Here is a 20,158-nt window from a genome sequence, read left to right on the forward strand (position 1 = left end):
GGGTGCGAGCTTCGTGCCCAGCACATCCTCAACACAAAGGTAAGCCGTCTGATAAAACCCAGCACCATAAAGGGGAGCAACTGAGGCCCGAATCAAGGCAGGACCACAGTGCACATCACGCCCCCTTCTCCCACACTATGGCAAGAGAAACCCCGACCAAAATGATGCGGAGGTTTCCTTTGCGCTTGGTAAGCTGTGCCTCATATCCTCTCCAGCCATAATGGGCTAAAAGCACAGTTCCCTTGTGGATACAGCCTGTTTCCTTCTATTCTTTAACAGGAAGCTCTAAAAGAATCAGCCCAGGCAGGCAAATCTCTCCTCACCCTTTTTTTCACTCTCAGTATGGCCAGAGCCCTAGCAGGGCTGGACGGCTGCAAGCGCCYGAGAAGATGCTGGCTGCGTCGCTCCATCCGCTCCTGTGGCTGTTTGGCTGCGTCCTCCTCAGAGGTAAGGCGCTCCGGTGGCCTCCTGCTTAGGCAGGCTCGGGCTCGGGCTTACCTTCCACGTCTGCACCAAAGATTGGAGTTTGTAGCAGATGGAGAAGCTACTGCACTGGAAAACTCAACCTTTAAATCSAGGGGCAGTGGCAGGGGGCTGTTTGGAAACATCTGGCCACGTTAGTTGATGCAGAGTTTATTTGGGAAGGTAGAATAAAGCAGGCGGTTTCCCGGTTGACAAAGGGATTGTTTCTGCTGAAATACTGGGATATTGAGGTATTTTGTAGTAAGTGGCATTTTCACAAATATAGGCAAAGGTAGAACTACAGCACTTTTAAACGCACAGGACAGTTTTCCTGGGAAATGTTTTTGTTTTTTTTTTCCCTGATTTAGTTTAATTTCTCCTCTTACTGATACAAATATAAAGGACGTAGAGCAAGGTGCAAGAACTCCACAAGCAATTCACTTACTATTCTTACTGAAAACTAATCTGCACTAGCTCTGATTCTAATTTTTCTTTCATATCTCAGTTATCATGGAATCAGTKTCCCACTCTGAAGCATGAATATTGTTTTTTCTGTCTTTGTAAGTCATGTCTTGTGTTGTAGCTATGAGCTTAAGAACTTTTGAAGGAGTAAACTGTGACATTATTACCATTTCTAATGGATAGCAATCTGAAAATAATCATACTGTGTGCCTTGGATCCAAGGTTCTTATCATTAAACCACAGAAGTTGCATAAGGATCAGAGGTAGTTTGTGGGTAATAACAGGATTTTTAAAAGGCACAGAGAGCAGAGCCAAACAAATCAATCCATAAAACCCAAAACAGTGTTACTGAACTTCTAATTCCTAGCGGTAAAGTTGTCAGGTGCAAGAGCATATMGATTGGAAAACTTCTCTTCTAGGAGAGGGCAATGCTGCTGGCTTCAGCAGAGGGGCCAATTTTGTTCAGTGTGAGAGAAGGGGCTTTGAGGCCTCTCTGCCATGCCACAAGGTCCGTCAATGCCTGGCCAGAATGCTACTTTTCCCATAAAAGTACTTGCTGTGGTTTGCATAGGCTGGGCAGGCCACACAGGTTCTCAGGTACCTCTCCTGGATCACCTGCGTGATCGGAGATCCACCTCTCCTGCCTGCAGGGTTTGAGGCTGATTGCCCCATTTCCCGGGAGATTTACTCTCAGTTGTGGGGTCAGGTGGCAAGGATGTCCTCAGGAGACTGCCACTGCCCTGTCCGCCAGCCCTCAGGGACACGCTTTGCCTGTCCGTAACTCCATTCTACTTAAAATTTGGGGGCAAAGTCACCTAGGTTTACAAGCTGAATTTTACTTCATGACATGAGTTCGACTAGCTGGGGGAAAYGCTGCTGCACAAGGGAGAGCAGAAGGTTGAGTGAAAGGCATGATGCTCCTGGTCATCCSACACATAAGAAACCAAAGGAAGGAGCTACAGGCTCTCAAACACGAGACATGAGAGCTCAGTGGTCTCCTAGTGCACTGGAATTTATTGGTTTATACTTATTGCTTTGGAGCACAGCAGGGTGCAGTCAAAACACCTGTAAGGCCACAAAGAGGGTGTTGAGGTGGCAGTGCAATCTTCTAGGCCAGAGCTGGAGCAGCTTCTACAAGTTTAAGAACAGGGAAAGACAAGGACCAGAGGAAGGGGGTTAAAACTTCCCTATTGCAGGAGACTCCAGGAACTTCCAAACTGCACCAAGGTGAAAAGCCAAAGATCACAARTAATATTACAAGTCAGCAGCCCCAAAGCTGGGCTGCAAAGCTGGCAGAAAACTAGCAATTGTCTGCTTCAGCACAGGCCTTTTCTGCTTTTAGCAATTTTGTTATTCGTAATTTTAAATTTCTAAGCTCAGAGTTATTTCAAAAGAAATAATTGAAACACTGCTGTTTTGAAATTGCTGAAATGGGATGCCTTAGAAACTTTCCAACTTTTTTTCTTTTCCCTCATAAAAGCTTGACAAAAAACATGTCCAAACAAGCCTTTTCCTCTGAACTGTTTCCATTACAACAGCCTGGCATTTTCCAGACAAAAGATTTCCACTGCAAACGTCCTCGTGGGGAGCTAACGAGAATGCCGCGGGCTTTTCCCATTGCCAGGCCATTTACTGCTTTCCTTGCCTGCGCGAGGGTAATGGGTAATGCCACCAGTACGAGGTACGTGTAACAGAGAACGTAAGATGCCACTAAAGGACAGACATCCAGATAGCAGGAGACCTTCCAGACACAGTATTTACCCACAAGTGCAACCTGGCTCTTGCTGCTCTTCTGCCTCTGTTCCTCAGAAGATGAGGACTGAATAGGTCCTCTCTCAAGCTCTAAGGGASCTGCAAAAGTCATGTATAAAAAAATGTTGCTGGCACCAATAACAACAAAATACCGGGCTTTTACACACACTTCTGACAAGAGACGTGAGATGTTGTAGTGGCAGAGACCGTAACACTGACCTTTCAGGTTGGTATTCTCAGTAAAAGCTGGGAATAAAATCACTAGTGGGTGTTTCTAGCTTGAGTGTCAGGACGAATTGCAGTCAGAAGGAATTCTTCCTGATGTGGCATGGTGCAATGGCAGGGCAACATTGCCCCTTTTTTGTTCACCAGGTAAGTCTCCTGGCTGGAGGAGTCCAAAGCGATGGAGCTGCTATTCAGCAGCTCATGAGATGCCAGAGGAGGCATCTCACTCACATCCTGCCTCTTAATCAAGTTGCAGCACAGGTCCCCTCTCTCTGTATGGACGGATGTTTCCTTCACCAGTCCCTGACCATACCATATGATGCCTGAGGGGAAACCCAAGATCCTTCCCTGAGCCTCCTTTATCAAACAAGAGAGGCTGGTAAACAACAGCAGCCAAGGAGGAAGTGTTTAGGAGAAATGCTTGCTCACAAAGCAAACTACTCACTTCTAGTAAAATGTACCTCTGTAGACAACTCTCTGCAAAGCTGATACAAGCTGCTGGACGCTGCTTCCAGGAATTATGTTGTCTTACAATAGGTGAGTCAACAGCAGGTGCCTTTGGAGAAGACAGTTCTGGTAATCCAACATGGAGGATGCTCCTGCTTGGAAGTGAATGTTGGTTCCTAAGCCAAGCCTTGTTGAATAATACCAAAGGGCATCACTGCATCAGCTAGAAGGTCTAGTTTTTCTGGTTTCAAGGGACATGAAAATGAGCCTGCTGCCCAGTTCAGCCACTTTAGTATGATCCAACCACTGCTTTGAGACGGAACTTCTCATTCAGACTGCTCAGTAAACCTAAGGACATAGGGGGTTGTGTTTTTGCCTTTCTACTGAACCATTCTAGCATAAGATAAAGGAATATGAAGAGTAAGGCCCTTTCCAGTATCTCTGGCCATGGTAGTGCTTGGAAGCGTGAAAAGTCACAGGGCAGCTTTGACCCCTAATGCCTCTAGGTGGTGGAAACTTGCAAGAAACTTGATGAAACTACTGGATTTCACATTTTATGAATAATTTTCTGATTACTTGCAACTCACTGCTTTGGGATCCAGTTCACCGAGATCAAGGTTCCTTACCTTCRGCATAGTGAAGGGACAGGGACATGATAGTGGAGAAGCATGATTCAAAACCAAATGTTCTTGGGTATCGCCGGTTCAGCTGAGGATGCCAGCTTAGACCCACCTTGAAAAACTCAAGTGTCAAGCCCTGTTTTCCACACCTTGTACAGACAGAGGGGGAAAGGCATGGTTCCCATTAGCAACAAAACCAAAATGCCCTCGSGTCCACTGCAGGTCTCCTCCTCCAGGCAGGAAAGCAACAGCTACAGATTGCTGCTCCCTGCAAAGAGGAATCTGGATGCTCATGCTGAGCTGTCTGTTGCRGCAATGTGGAACAGGAGGCTGCATGTGTGGAACATGTCCACCTACCTCCATAGGTGGAGTGAAGCTATAGCTTCGCTCTGACCTCTCTCAGGCCCAAAAGAAAGAAGGACCTTGCAGGGGAGACATCAGCAGCACAGTGTTGCTTGCCAAGATGCTTCATGGCCCCTCTAGCCTGCAGCATGACTCACAGTGTGAGGACACCTCTCAGTCCTTCACTGAGAAATGACTTGGTGAAGAGKCTTGTAAAACAAGAGGCCTGTTTTGAACAATTCCAGCAGCTTGACCAAATGTAGACGAACCATCCCAGCCCTAGCCTGGCACTGCCAATCCCTCCCAGCACTGAAAACTGTGTCACACTGCAGCAAAACATTTGATTCAATATGCTCCTCAAAGACATTGATTAGAGGTGGCTTTGGAGCTGCTAAATGAGATTAGTGTAAACAGAAATTAGGGAAGCAGCATGTCATAATTGATGTGCTGGATGGGGACATAGRACCACCGGCCTGTCAGTGAACTGTTTTCTGTATCTGCCACTTAACCCTGAGACAGTCATATAACATTTGGTTTCCTCACATATGAAACAGACCTAATGAAATGGCCTGCTCGGTAGTGTGCTTCGAAACCTGCGGATAAAACCTGGGGGTAACCCACATAAAATCTGAAGCCAGATGAAATTCSTCAGATCAAGAAGCTTGAACAGTTTCTTCTCACTCAGGTTCAGTGTTTCATAGAGGAAGCTGTAAAACTCCTCCCCAACAAGACTGTATGAAATGAGTATGTTAAGCAGGGATTGTTTCACCTCTTCCTTCAGCAGCTCCCCTGAGGTTCAGTCTAAGAGAACTTAAGAGAATGAGAAGAATGGGAATTGTAAGAATACCCCATTCCACTGGCCCTTTACAAACCTCTTCCTCCTCATTCACAAGGTGGGAGCTGCRCAGATCCCAACAGGCCACGTTGCTGCAGGATGCTTCACAAACACCACGCTGACCATCTACTACCAGCAATATTCTTCCAAGGAAACTCAGGGAATCCCAGAAACACAAAAACTGAGGCAAAGAGCACCCATAACTTTAGCATAAGTGATAAATGTATCTGCCAAAGACAGCCCACCACCAATCCATGACCATGGCTGTACTGCTGCAGGGGATGAAATCTGTGTGCTGGCATGAGGCTGTGTGGAGGCTTGTCCAGACATGCACTGAATAAGGAAATCCCGTAGCACATCTCCTACAGCACACTACATTTGATGAGGGAAAAAAAAGCCTTAAAAAATAATAAAGATGACTKGTAGCATGACCTGCACGATGACAGACACATGGCTGGTAGCCTAATGAAGACATGAAAGTCATGCTCCTGAACCAGCCTGCAACYTGTGGCACGTGTTATTATTATATATACATATATGTATAATATTTATATTCAATTTTATATATATATATGTATATAATTATGCCTTTTTAAAGAACAGAACAGAGCTAACACCATGCCACTCCTCTGTAAAGTGCTTTGCAGATGAAAACTACAATTTGAGAAGCGTGAAAACAACAGGCAGGCAAAAGCGTATGCTGTGCTCTGGCTCCCAGAAATCAGCCTGGACAGCTTGCTAGCCTACTTCATTTCAGCTTGGCATGGAGCAATTCCTTCACCAAATTCCCAGAAAGATCCTCAAGCTCTAAGAGCAGCATAACCAGGGGAATGACAAGTCCCACAGCACCAGTGTTATGGAGTATAGCAAACATACAGCTCTCAAACCAGGTTATGAGGGAATCAGGAGCCAGTAAACAGCTGGGAGGCTTGCAGTGTAGCGGCTATATAGGGACATTATCCTATTTAAAGCATGTGTTTATTCTCCACACCCTATGGAGCAGTGGTGGCCCAGGCTTGGGGTTTCATTCAGGAGAAAACTATGCTAATTCACTCTTCTAGGCATGACTTTGTGTTGTTTGTGAGAAAGCAGGACTTCCACACCGCCCCATTCTGTGCAAATGGTTTCCCCACATTGTTTGTACTCTGGCTTGTTTTTCCGAATTCAAGTAGTTTTTAATTGTCTTCCGATAGAACAGTGCTGTGTTTCCAGAACAGCTCACCAGAGAGAAMAGAGCACGATGCTCAGAGGATGCCCAGGCCCGGGTTCAGCCCTTGAGGGGCAGAGGAAGGATAAGATTGTTTTCAATGATTCAGGAGATACGGATTGAATTCCTGGCTCCCTCTAAACTTTCCATAAAACTTCAGCCAATTCATTTCAATCCAGAATCTCAGCAATGAGCTACCAGACTCCTTGATGTTGTTGGACAACTGTTTAAATGTCCGCATTTAAATGTCACTCTTGGATCTGATTTAGACTGCCAGTTTTCAGATCTGTGTAGAAAGAACAGTGATCTTTCCTTCCTTTCTCATCTTCTGCCTTACCTGTTCTGCTGTGAGCCCCTCGGGGCAGAGGAATCTGTTCTTTTGTGCCTGCCAGGTGCCTGACAAAATGGGCTTTAGTCTCCTGCAGGTCTTGCAACTCTCCCAAGTTTCTAACACAGGGTTTTCCTGCATGCAAACATCAAACCAGTGACATTGTTATCACTGTTTCAACAACTGCTGCATCCCACCCAGGAAACTGCTGCACTTCATGTTAAGTGTCCAGCGTATTTCTGTTGTGGGTCATTTTACTGAAGCGTAAACACATGAACTGAAAAATCTAATTCTAGGTCGTTAGGAAAACATTAGCTAAAGTGCTTCTGCAAGGCTCTGCTGGAAGGTACTAGAGGAAGAAAACTCCTTTATCCATCTCCTCTGAAAGCATTTGTTTATAAATCCTAATAGCAAAGCGTGATGCTGGTGCAGCAAGCCTGTACAGTGCCAGAGAATAGAGAACATAGAGAATACTCCATGCAGAAACTAGTAGAACAACATCACTTCTCCTTCAGAGGCTGCTGAGGAAGGAGAAGACAGTGAGTCCAGCGCTACAAGCTGCAAGGGGGTTAAATGGCGCCTCCCTTTCAGAAGTTTTGAGCACGAGGGGATCCGTCCCACTTTCTGTGCATTCATTCTGATCCCAGAATCACATCTCCCACATGAATCCATCAGTCAATCAACACAGGCACAGCACAAGCCCTTTGAAATATTTCCAACACTTGGTCCAGGTCTCCTGCATCAGGAAGAACATGCAGCTCTGCTGTTATACTAAGGCCATGCCATGAAGTCTTCTTAAAATCAATGACTCTGTTTGCCCAGGAGCTGAAGAAACCACTCTTTAAATGCCTAAAGCTGTCAGAAGTAAGATACTAAAGTAGAAATATCTAAAACTTACATAGCATCTCTTCGTTTTACACAGAAAGGTGGTGCACAGAGCAGAGCAAGAACTTCTCAGCCTTGGGGTCACCAAGAACGGGCTGTGTGGAAGGGGCCCTTGGCCTTCAAATGCAACACTCACATCTAACATCAGAAAAAGAATATTAAAAATAATATAAATCCAAATTTCCCCTGTCCCTGATCCTCCGGAAGAAAAAATAATAGTAATAATTGAAGRCAACCCTGATTTGGAGTCAGAGAACTGAAAAGTGCCTGCAGTTCAGACACCTCTCTCTTAGGCCCTACTTCTCTGGTGGTTATCAGGACCTTCCCATTCCAGCAAGAGCATAAAGCGGTATTTCCCATCATAAATTATCATAAATCCCTCAGCAAGCCCCCAAGCTCCACCTAAAAACTGCACAATCCCACTGCAAATCACTTGCCCCCAAACAGGCAATGACRAATAGCTTGGCAGGGCTCGTGCTCAATGGCAACCCACTTACACGCTTTGATGTTCACGGCAATTACAGGCACGCTGGCTGTCCCCTGTGTATTATTGTCMCTTGTTTATATAGCAGCCACGGCCAGAGCCTGCCACACTGGGACTGGGCTGCTACCCRAAACAGAGGGAGGAAACAGCGTGATGGCCAAGTGCCACCATCAGCACGGTGGCACCGCTGGCACAAGGTCCCCCGTCCTGCCCACCCACGCCGAGGCTCTTCCTGTTTTGGGCACGTTGGCCCTGCTTTGCTCTCATTCCATTGTGGTAGCTAAGCAGCTTCYCCAGAAGAAAACACCTGACACAACGGGACTCCTGCTTATTTAAGTTGGCAGAGGAAGTGTCACAAGAGGCAGCGGCCAGGAGCCTGAGCCAGACCTGCTCCATGCTGTTGTGTTTAGAGGAGGCCAGGTAATCCCTTGGAGAACAAAAAGCCAAGAGGGGGATCTCCATCTCTTCATGTGCTCACACCAAGGCTGGTCATGTTTCTGTAATAGATCCAAAGCACACCAGGATCTTCCCGTTCCCCACTGTGGGCCTCTGTGGCTACAAAGGGATCTGATACAGTTAGAAAACTAAACATCTTTACTGCTGTTCCTTGGCCACATCCAGAACACCAACTGCCCAGGCAAATTTATGGTTGAGGCAGCAGCAGGGCTGTCGGGCAGCCTGCTCCTGTTCAGCCTCAGCTGACTGCGCATGGACAGCACCTGCTTGTTTGCTTGATTTAGAACAACCCCAAGTTCTTCCCCAAGATTTGGTTTCGCAAATTGTTCTGTGACATCTCCTTATAAGCCAGTGCTATGGTCTGACCTTCGGCGAAGCAATAAGCTGTGGTGGAAGAGGAAGGACTCCTCTTCCTCTTGTGCTAGTTCTGGAGGTCTCTGAGCTGCCCCGTGGGATAGTCCCGTCCAGGTCTAACAGTACAGCAGCAGTCAACGTTGTCTTCTTTTCTCTCAGCTTCTTCTTGTTCCCCAGAGGCCCCATTCAAGCTTTCAGATTTCTCCTTGATTACACTAAATAAAAGATGAACAAACTGCAATCTGAGAAGTCTCTCTCCTCTCTTTTCCTCCAAGGATGTATATTAAGCAGCAGCTAGGCTGTCTGGAAGTTACTGAGTGAAGACAATAGCTATTTGAGCAATTCTTGGTGCTTTCATGTGACATAGACACTGCAAAAAGCTGTGACAATTTCAAGAAGCCTGTTTTTTAGACTTTGGTACATTTAAGCTGTTCTTTAAAACCTCCAAAGAAGATATCCCACAGTCCTCTTTTGCAACCATGCCTAGCAACTCGTTGTGTTAGAGTTTCCTCATTCCCTTCCTCTTGATGCAGACTTAGCTCACTTGTCTTGACCCATTCACCCCCATGGATGTAGAGAACCCATTAGCCCCTTCCTCTCCAGGCTAACAGAGACTGAAATCATGTCTCCTGTCAGTCTTGTCCCATCCTTTCGCTCTTTATTCTCTACTATTCTGAGTGAAAGATGTCTAGAGCACAGCCCTGGCAAGGTCCACAAGAAAAATATTTCCTAGTGCTGCTATGCAAGCAAGTTTTGCCAGCCCAGTAAGCCAGTAAGTAATAAAAACATAGAAGAGTTTTCAAGTGTTGTTTCTATAGGGAAATACTATCTGGAAAGATTATTTTATCATGCATTCACTGTGGTTTACATGCTGTTTTGATTCTGGTTGGGCTGGGATCCTTTTCATAAAGCCTCAGAGGAAAAAACAATTAGGGCTCCAAGATAATTATGTGAGAAAGATGACATCAATCAGGAGCTCACTAGACCCAGACAGTCCCCGGAGGGCTGGGCTCCGAGCCAAGCTGCAATGACCCACTGCTCTGAGGACTTCCACTGCTCCCTCGCATGGGCCACAGGGTCAGAATCAGCCCCGTGTTCGATGCCTCCTCCAGCCAGAGCCTCCTCCAACTGCTTTTGCTTGGACCGTGGCCAACAAGCCTTAGCTCACGGTGGCAGAAATCTCTCATTCCAGATCTACACCACTGTTGGAGTGGGATTCGCCTTCCAGTTTTCAGTCATTTTTGTTCGTGCTCACATAGTTGCTTTGAAGAATCTTCTGGCAGTGTTGGTATCACTATCAATAATTAGTAAAACACTAATTAGGAAGTGTATTTAAAAAAAGACAAACTCAAAGTTACATTTTGGAAATTAAAGCAGTTGGGTTTGATTTCTGAGAATTTAAAGTATATTTTGCTCATGTTTTGTAGCTTTTGTTGCAAACTATGAGAATTGGATATTTCTTTTTCAAACGGCAGCTCATCTTATCATAGGATTCCAGGCACTGCGGCTTACAGAAAAGCATCAGATTCCCCCAGAGTTGACAACATGGAGAATTGGTGCAGGGATGCCTCAGCATATATAATAATAATAATAATAGTAATAGTAATAGTAATAGTAATAKTAATAGTAATAGTAATAGTAATAATAATAATAATAATAAGCTGAGAAACTCTCTGAGACTCTCTGCAACTGCTACGGTCCTGAGATAGCAAGGTCTGTGTGATACGTCCCTCCAGTGCCAACCCAACCAGGGACCCAACGAGCTCGGTGTCAGCCCATGAGCTGCAGCCTCCCGCCTGCTCCCCACCTCAGATCTACCAGGGCCTCAAGGCTTCAGGCAGCGCCRGGGAGGCAGTTGCGGAGGGCAGAAGGTAGGAGACAGGAAGAAAAACAGTCTAGGGGCCTTTGCAAGCCTCATCCATCAAGATCCCATTGAAACAAAGCGTTCAAGTGCCTGAACTCTTTAAACAGCCACAGAAACCAAATCGAATGGGCTTTCCCTGCCAAGAAAGAGCGAGGGGCTCATGGGGAAGGAATGACACCACTTACGCCGCCTTGAATTTTCACATAAGAGCACATGGAGAGTCCCTAAAGGGTTTGGCTTCATCTGACACATTGCATCTCAACCCCTCTTCTCGTATCCAGCTAGTCTGGCCCTCAGACACGGATCTTCCCCTCCATGCTCTGCTCKGGGTGGGAATGGGCAAAGTCATTTATCTTGGTTGAATAAACTCCAGTAGTAATTTGCTCAGATCAAACCTAACAGCTCATATTTAACCAAGTAACTTTACACTCTCAAGGCGTTCATTACTGCTTCATAGCTAATGCTTGGGGAAAACTGATGTATTTCAAAGTCAGTCCCTAAAGAAAACAGGGAAGCCCCATGCCACACAACGGACAAGAACACTGATGCCTTGGTGTGCAYGTCAGACTGTCACACATCAGCACTGTTTGAACTGTTCTTGTTTCCTTTCAGGTACTACGACCTCCACAGAACCCCCTGGCCATGCTGTAGCAGGTACCACCTCAGTTTTGCTCTTATTAAAAAGTCCATTTGAATGTGTGCGTGCATGCCTAGGTGTGGATGCAGAGGGAGAGTTCACAAAAGGGATCCAGGACCTACCAACAAGGAGCCCAAACATGGAAGATGTCACCTCCATAACTCTCTGCTTGTGTTACAGGTCAGTCTCAAACAACACACAGCGCTGAACTAAAGAACCATACCTCAGGTAACGCATACCAAAGGAGTAGTGCTCTGTGCCTTCCTCTGCCTCCCTCCAAGGGCTATTGCAGATACCCTGTGACAAGGTATGGTAGCTGGGCTATCAGAGCTCCTCTGAAGAGCAGATAGTGCAGCTACACTGCTTTGGGGCCCTGAAGGCATCCTGGAAAGCTTGTAAATGGCCTGCATGTATATCAGTCCTTTGGGGCTCTCCAGAAGCAGGTTAGAATGGTATAGAGGTGGGGAGGAAGAAGATTTTGTTGTGGGGATGAAGAGGATTTTGTGGCATAAAGGCTTCAGATCCAACCAGCTTACCCCAAAAGGATCTAGGGACAGTGGTAAGAATGGGAGAAAAACATTGAACTGAGTGAGGAGAAATAGTGTCATAACACAGATAGGATCCTCATGGAGAAGGCCAAATTCTGGGTGGGCAAGTGATTCATGGTCCCAAGGCCATCCAAGGAGGCAGACTGGGCTGCACCTGCGTCACTCTGTCCTACCATCACCCACTTAATGTAGTTTCTCTTTACCTCAAAGTCTGTTCAGTCCGAGCACAGCCTGCACAAGCACAGCGCCTCACGGGCCAGGCCTGGCCTTGGTTCTTCAGGGCTGTTTTAGCGAAGTACCAGCAATAAAGCCATTGTTAGGAGTTTCCCCACAATACATTTACTGCTCATTTACTGTTATTGAGTTCTTGAGAAGTCTGGCTACACCTTTTCTTTTAAACAACTACTGATTTCCAGTGCTTTGCACACCCTCAGCACCTGATATGTTCCCCATTTCTCTAAGAGGAAAAGGGGGACACAAAAAAGCTGGCCCTAAACAACATGATATTTGTAATTTGATGTTACAAGGACCTGAACACTGCCTTGGGTTTAATCCAGTCACTAATGGTGCCTGTCTTGCTTTGTTATCCTTTTCCACGGAAACAGCAAAAAGTTACCTGTTTCAGTCTGCAAATAGATCAAACGTAAGTAACACGCAATGGGATCTCTCCAACTCCAGACTGGTGTCTGTTCTGCCACTGAGAGATCTTTAGAGATGCAATTTCTGCTTTGTCTGAAAATTTTGCTTCTAATCATAACTTACCCTACAAAGAGACCCCAAAATTTAAAGGCAAAAGTTAAGTTCCGCAAAACCTGCCCAGTGCTTGCTATGTTGGAGATTCTGCTCCTATGAATTGCCAAAAAAAAATGATAAACTCACTCCTAAACATAAATATTCTAGAAAAGCATATGCTGAAGTGATGAATGTGATGAAAATGTTTATTGTAAAAGTGAAAAAAGTGGTGACAAAACTAGACTGAACTTACATCATGCATCTCTTGAGCTGTCAACTCACCTCTCTGCTTGCTGTCTGCTCAGCTCAATGCTTCCCCTACTATGCTTTCCATAATCCCCAAGGGGCCTGAGAAGTCAAAATATACATCCAAGCTGCTTCTGAACGGAACCCATGGTGCATAGAGCTCTTTCAGGTAACTCTCTGCTCACTCTACAGAGTCTCCAACCTCAGTAAAGTCGGCAACAGCTGGCTTGAATCTCACCTCTTTGGACCTGGCTACTACAACCACACACTATACCACCTCTACAACAATCCTAACATCATCTGTACTGGGTAAGTGCCTCCCACTGCCTTCGTACMACTACAGAAAACCAATAAATTTTTGCTCATGCAGGATGAACCCTGTCTTGCACAAGCGATCCAGGGGCATCGGAAAGTCTGGGTTACTTCACACCACGTGTGTTGCTCAGTTACAGCATTCGGTTGAAGTGGCCTCACCATCTTTGCTAACAGGAGCCACTCATTCTGGCTCCCAAGAGCACAGGGCTGCAGCCATGATCAGGAGCAAACCCACACCTGGAAAGCCGGGTGACACCCTGCACCAGGTGATGCTTTCAGGAGGAGTTACAGGCACCCACAATCTCCCTGGTAGAGCTCTCCCAAAGCTTACATCTCTCCAATGTGCAGGACATGATTTGCGAGCCAGATGGCTTTATTTATGCTCAGAGGGGAAGTTTCATGCCAAGAARCAAATTTCTTTGCCAAGAAACCCAACAGCTCTCCAAAACTTTTGTTAATTATGCTAAGACTCCTTTCCTCTGTTTTCTTTATCCAGATGAAAAGTCTAAAGGAAGTAGAAACACAGTAGCCTCATCAACTCAAGGTACTCTCTCTTCGTGTGTTCGTGTGTGTTTGTTTGTTTTAGAGGAATGATAAATTTAGATCAGGTTTTATTGCAATTAACTTACTTCACTTACACGGTGCSGGTTATTTAAGCAGTAGTGTTTACCTTGGGGCTGAGCCTCCCTCCCTACCTCCCAGATCTTGCCCAAGTTTTACTCATGCAAGGTTAAAATCCTGGGGTCAGCTCTGCTTGCACAGATGTCCARCCAGCAGGTCTGTGTCCAGCTAAGCCAAGCGTCCTTTAATTACAGCAGATTAATGTGAATTATAACTCAGCTTTATTGGAAAAGAGCAATACATCAGAAATGCTGCTGATGCTTCCAGAAGTAAGGCCTCCTGATGTGTTGTTGAGACCCAACATTTCCCAAGAACTGGGTATCCTGGCCAGGCTCAACCCACAGTTGCTCTCTACTCACTGCAGCTAAAAGAATAACTTCAGGAGGAAACAAAGGGGCTTTGATAGCTATTAAAGAGATTTATACAGCAGTAGCTGTAACTAGTAACCATTTTTCTGGCCTGCTCTGCTCCATGAATTTACTGGTTTCTGAACACCTGAAATTTGTTCTTTCAGGGAAAAAAAAAAAAAAAAAAAAAGTGCTTCATCTATGCCAAGATCCATCATTAACTGCATAATTTTCCTTCCTCATATCCAAAATGAAGTCAATTTTAATCCATATTTTGCTTAAATGTGCTGGAAGGCTTCATTCCTATATTTGCAAGTAGTTTCCTTCCACATTTTGATTTCACATTTCCACCTTTTCTTCTGCCTTTGTCCAAAATGACATTAAAACTTTGATATTTTCTCCAAGACGGGAAATCCAGTCTGAAGTGAGCTCTTTAGGAACCCATAGCACAGCTGCATTCTCATTCAGAAAGGAAAACTGTAAGAGAGATACCGCCAGGTAGCACGTAGTTGAGGCCAACTGTGTCTTTGGGAGGGAGGGGATGGGAAAGGAAGAAAGACCCTACTTGACCTATAGATGTTCTTCTGAAGTCTGACATACCAGTTTCAGCATCCTGACAGTGCTTGTAGCTGTTCAGTAACATCAAGGCAGATAATTAGTTCAGGCTTTTCAACACACGGATCCAAACAGCAAAGGATGCATCACTGTACAAGTGAAACACATAGGCTGGCTTTAAATCATGCCTGGCTTTCACAGGCATTGGAAGCAGCAAATCCAGTAATTCCAAGTGCAAGGCAAGCCAACAAGTCAACCCACACTTGTACTCTGCAAAACTCCTAAAAATATAAACTGGTTAATGGAGGAGAAAGCCTAATCTCATCTAAAAATTGTGAGCAAGGGCAAATGTGTAACATCTTCAGTTCACTGCTTCAGCTTTAATTGCAGTATATTTGCCTGAAAATGTTTGGGTGGCAGAAAGCTGATCTGAACAGTGACACATTTTAATCCCCTGTTTCTCTGAGTTTTCTTTAGGCATAGTGAAAATAAAATAAAATAAATAAAATAAAATAGAATAAAATAAAATAAAATAAAATAAAATAAAATAAAATAAAATAAAATAAAATAAAATAATAAAATAAAAAAAATAAAATAGTGTTTCATGGAGAAGTTTCACTCTGAAAATAAATGCCCTGTTTCCCTGGATATATAGTGTGAATATCTTCTTTCAAGCACATCCATTAATTCTTTTGGCTGGTACAGTGTCTTCAAGGATGAGTCTCATGCTCTGTGTTTCCTCTGTCCAGGTCAGGAGCCCAAGAGAAGCAAGATTACTACAACRTCAGCAACTCAAGGTGCTTTCTCCTTGCTCACAGAAATAACCACTTGATGGTTTTTGGCTTGATGAAGCAACACCATCATACTGCTGTCCTCAAGGCGGCGTAGTGAAGAGCTGCCCAGAGCACCTGGGCGCTAACTGGCTGCTCCATCTAGTCCTTGAAAAATCTGTAAAGCTGCACAGAAGCAGCACTTCTTTGGGGCAATCTACCCAACCCAACAGGACTGGTGGCTAAGAAGGTGCTGGTATGGTTAGAGTTTATAAAAGGGGGGAGGCAGGATGGGTCCCGTGCTCAAATACACCACCAGATCAATTGCTCTATCTACCATGCTCAGCTTCCTCACTGCTACCCCAGCAGAAGACACTGAGGTGGGAATATCACATGCTCACAGAGATTGCCTTAGTGGGGCCCCTTTTATCGGGCATCTCTGATGCCCGCTTAGGTCTTGGCCACTTTGCTGTAAATACTGATGGTGCTGGTCTAGCATCCACTCTTGTCCTCTTCAGTAAGGTAAAGTGACAAGCCCTGCAGCTTTCCTGGGACTTGTCATCTCACCTTGGATTAAAACCTTTACACACAGCTACTTTTCCCCACATCTCTCTCACAGGCACCTCCCAAACAGCTACCCCAACACCAGGGTCCTTCGGCTACCTGCCCATGCCTACTCCTACGGATGGAAAATCACCACTCACGGTGGCAGCTTTTGGTAAGGCCTTTTGTGATCTGGGCTGGGGAGAGAAGTTCTGTTTTGCCAAGACAGTCAGTTTTGGACCCCCTGGTTCCCTGGGGAACCGCTCGGCTGTTTTCCTCGTCTGGATGCCCAATTATGGCGTCTGAATGCAATGAAAACCCTCCAAAAGACTTGTCATCAGGCAGTAAAARTCTTATTTAATAAGAGTAATTACTTAAATAAGAGTAATTATTACTCCCATTCATAGCTAAAGTACCACAGATCAGCATTTTGAAAGCCCATCCCRGCATGCCTGAACATGGGATCTTGCTCCCAGCACCAGTATTTGCCCCAGCTACAYTCCAGCTCTGCGTTACAGCATGAAGCCCAAATTATTCCCTGCCAAGGTCCTGGTTTCCCTAACARGGGGCAGAATATATAGGCTGCCTGCCCTGGAGCTTAGGCAATCTTTTTCCTTCCCTGCATACCTGCTGGGACTGCATTCCCAGCCCCACCTTCCTGCTTTCACCCATACATTTGCTACTTCGCTTGGCAGGGAGCAACCAAGTCCTCTGCATCCTTCATAGATTGTGCAAGGATGGAGCAAGAGGGGTCATACCTTAATCTGACATAACCTTGAAGATAGGCAGGAGATATCTTTAAGACACCCACTCTTCCCCAGGCTCTGCTGCCTCCCCAAAAGGCAAAAAGATTTGCCTATTTCCATTGCACTATTGGAAAATCTTATTTCAGAAGCACCAAAAAAAAAAAAAAAAAAAAAAAAAAAAAGAGTGAAGTTATTATAAGTATCATTAGTTTATATCCTCCAAGGGGAGCCAAAAGGAGACCTGCAGCAAGAATTCGGTGCAATTTTTAGATGCTAGGTATCCGAATCAAACCTGTGTTTGTCCACTGTCTTATGACAACAATAACAGACTGCTCAGTGTCTCTATCTTGTCTCTCCCCTTTACATTTATTCTTTGGATATTACACACCATCTTCATGTTATCAGAGGTGAACGATTCATTGATTTCCAACCCAAATTTTCCCTGGAGCAAAGCCCCTGCCCTGCACCAAGGGCAGGCACACCGATGATGCTTTCCTCCCTCCCCAGGTGTCATCAGCTTCATAGTCATCCTGATCGTGGTTGTGATCATCCTAGTCGCCGTGGTCAGCCTGAGGTTCAAGTGTAACCGTTTGAAGGACTCGGAAGGTATTTGCTGGCCCATTGGGGGTTGAGGAGCTTCGTTTTGGCTACATCCTTGTGCTGCGAGATTAGGAGGCAACACACTTTACACCTTCATGCTTCTCTCTGCAGCTGAAGATAGGCTTAAAGAGAACAAAACCCATTCCAGAACAGAAGTATACCTGAGCCAGAGCTCTCCACGTCCAAGTAGTGTATCCTATGGCTGTCCTTCCCTTCCTACTCAACAAGTTACCACTTTCTAGGTTGATTTGGCAGTTCTTGAAAGATGAAAGGATTCCTTTTTAAATGAAATGTGTTACCTGGGGATTGGGGGAGGGAGGACAGAACAGGCTGGGATAGCAATTTAGCAACTAGGAATCTGCAACCTGTTCTTTAGCGTCCCAGGCCAGACCCATCTGCAGAGCGGGGCAGAAGGAAGGTTGCTGCGCCTGCCAAGGATGAAAATTACAGATTTCCACACGTGGAAATCTGCTGTGCTCTTCTGACAGTGCTTTTGCGCCGTCGGCAAAGCAGTTGTGGAGACTGGTCCTTGTTTTGCCCAGAATCCCAATTTTAATTAAGCTCTGCCCGCTAGAGGGCAAGGCTGCTCTACGGCAGGACAGAGAGCCGCGAGGAGCCCAAAGGAAGCCAGCAGTTAAATAAGCAGCAAAACATTCAGTCCTGCCTGTAAAAAAAAAAAAAAAAATCGCAGACTTAGTCGCAGCAGCTTCTCTAACCAATTCTCGAGAATCTGATGGTGGCCCCAATCTCATGTGGATGTCATTTACAATCCTTTACGATGCAGCTCTGAATAGAGCTGACTCATTTTATTGACGTTCTCACCTACATAGCAACTCCTTTTCTCCCCCACCAGATAAGCAGAAGCCGGGGAGCAACATGGTGTCAGAGAGGTAAGGCTGCCTGGTGACCTCCCCTATTGCCATCCATTGTATTTCATTGCAGAGGTCATTTTAGCAAGAAGAGGAGGCTTTGATTATTCCAAGTGGAAAGCAGTGTTTCAGGACAACTTATCACCTGCACTGATAACGGGGGGCTCATGACCTTGCAAAAGAGCATTTCACTTGCGTTGCCTTGCCTAGATACAGCCTTGAGGTCCAAGCTTGGGCTTCTGAAYTTCAAAGCCATCCCAATGAGAGAAGATCAGGTCCCCAAAAGTATCTTCCAAGATCCCTATTCCTGCTAGCCCAAAGTGTGGGAGAAGGGGGACCCCATTCCAGAGGCTTTTGGAGGAGAAGCACCAAGTGGAGGATGGTCTGCCTGAACCTCACTGACCACCACCACTAGCTGGGAAAAGGGGCTGCAGGTGGGAAAGCAGCAGGAGACAGAAGCTGGAAGGAAACTAAAATGAAAGAAAGGGTACCTGAGTGCCAGGAGCTCTTATTCCTGCTCTTCTATCTGATAATTTCTACCAAGGCAGCAATCCAGCTTTAGAAAGGATGAAGGGACACAGCGGGGAAGGTCCCTAGGTGCTGAGTTCGCARTGACGTTAGTGGTTCATAAATACCCCTAATGATCATGACTTAAGTGACCWGCAGCCACTTAAGCAGCACGTATCAGCAGAAAACTGTGCCCAGAGGAACCCTAATCCCCAAATCTTCCACTCACCATTGATGCTAAATGCAAATCCCAGCCCTTAAGCTAGGGAGAAAGGGGAATCCCACCAGTGGTGCTTTCCCTTGGGCAAACCCAGCTGTGCATGGGAATCCATCCGAACGCGTCGCTTCTTTCTCCAGACTCCCCCGGGCAATTTAGCTATTGGGGACGTGCATGAGCTATAGTGACAAATCAAAGAGCAGTCCACATCTTCAGTCAAGATCATCTAACCAGAGGGGAGACAACGCTATTCTAGGCCTTGGATGGACCTGTCTCCACTCAAGGGCTGCTCCTCAGCAGTCACCTGGAGGTGGGAAGGTCACAGATCTCCCTGGTCCAATGTGCCCGCCTGCCCCTGCCTTGCCTCTTTGCCTGTCATTGTGTGCAACGTTGTGTGATCTTCTTCTATATCTCTTAATACCTTCTCTGGTTGACAGCTGCTCTGCGGGCACAAGGGAGAAGGATAACAGCATCACTCTGATCTCCATGAAGAACATCAACATGAACAACAGCATAAGTTACCCACCATCAGAAAAGGTTTCCCTTTTAAATCTTGCTTTTTATAMGAGTTAGTTAAGAATTATTTCTCTTGTTTGCCTTTGAGTATTCCCTTTGCTCTCTTACTCCTTCAGAAAACCATTGAAAGCTTGAAACATCAAACTTGTTGAGATCCAAGCTGTTTTCAGTGAGCCTGGTGAAAGTTGGGCTCCTTGTGACGCTTATCAAGCAGACCTCATGTGTATGGGTGCCATCATCCAGGGCTAGCCAGAGCTACTCTGGTTTGTCGTTAAATTAATAGATAAATAAACCAGATTTTCTGAAGTTGGGCGGGTCTCATTTTCTAGTCAAAGCCCCCTTTTGTTCTTGCTCTGTTGATGATATTGCAGTACCTTCTTACCAGAACTCTAAGATTCATTCCAAAAAAAAAAAAAAAAAAAATTAATTACCATCACTTTGATGTTTGAAAGCTAAACTAGGAATTGGATTTTGTTTGAGGCAAGACTTTTAGTTCTTTTGCCAGCCCAAACAGGCTACTAATGCATCACATTTTGTTTCCTTTGGCAGGTGTTATGAAGAAAATGACTCAGAGCTAGAAGCTGACATTGGACAACCAGCAGTGACCTGCCAGGTTCCTGCCTTCCTTTGGGGAAAGGGTAGTGTTGGGCTGCTGCTCTTTTTTTT

General features: G+C 45.6%; 1 protein-coding gene across 1 annotated transcript; it reads left to right on the plus strand.

Moving 5' to 3' along the window:
• The first annotated feature begins 389 nt into the window (after window positions 1–389).
• On the plus strand, window positions 390–20,158 carry ECSCR (endothelial cell surface expressed chemotaxis and apoptosis regulator). Its single transcript, XM_026035741.1, is given in 11 exon segments — window positions 390–447; window positions 11,336–11,377; window positions 11,541–11,588; window positions 13,079–13,195; window positions 13,698–13,745; window positions 15,474–15,575; window positions 16,114–16,212; window positions 17,291–17,389; window positions 18,237–18,273; window positions 19,414–19,513; window positions 20,042–20,158. Coding segments are annotated over 11 exon segments (759 nt in total). The 3' UTR covers window positions 20,051–20,158.

The sequence above is a fragment of the Nothoprocta perdicaria genome, unplaced genomic scaffold (genome assembly GCF_003342845.1).
Source record: "Nothoprocta perdicaria isolate Ctin4 unplaced genomic scaffold, notPer1 scaffold_166, whole genome shotgun sequence".
NCBI classification, from domain to species: domain Eukaryota; kingdom Metazoa; phylum Chordata; class Aves; order Tinamiformes; family Tinamidae; genus Nothoprocta; species Nothoprocta perdicaria.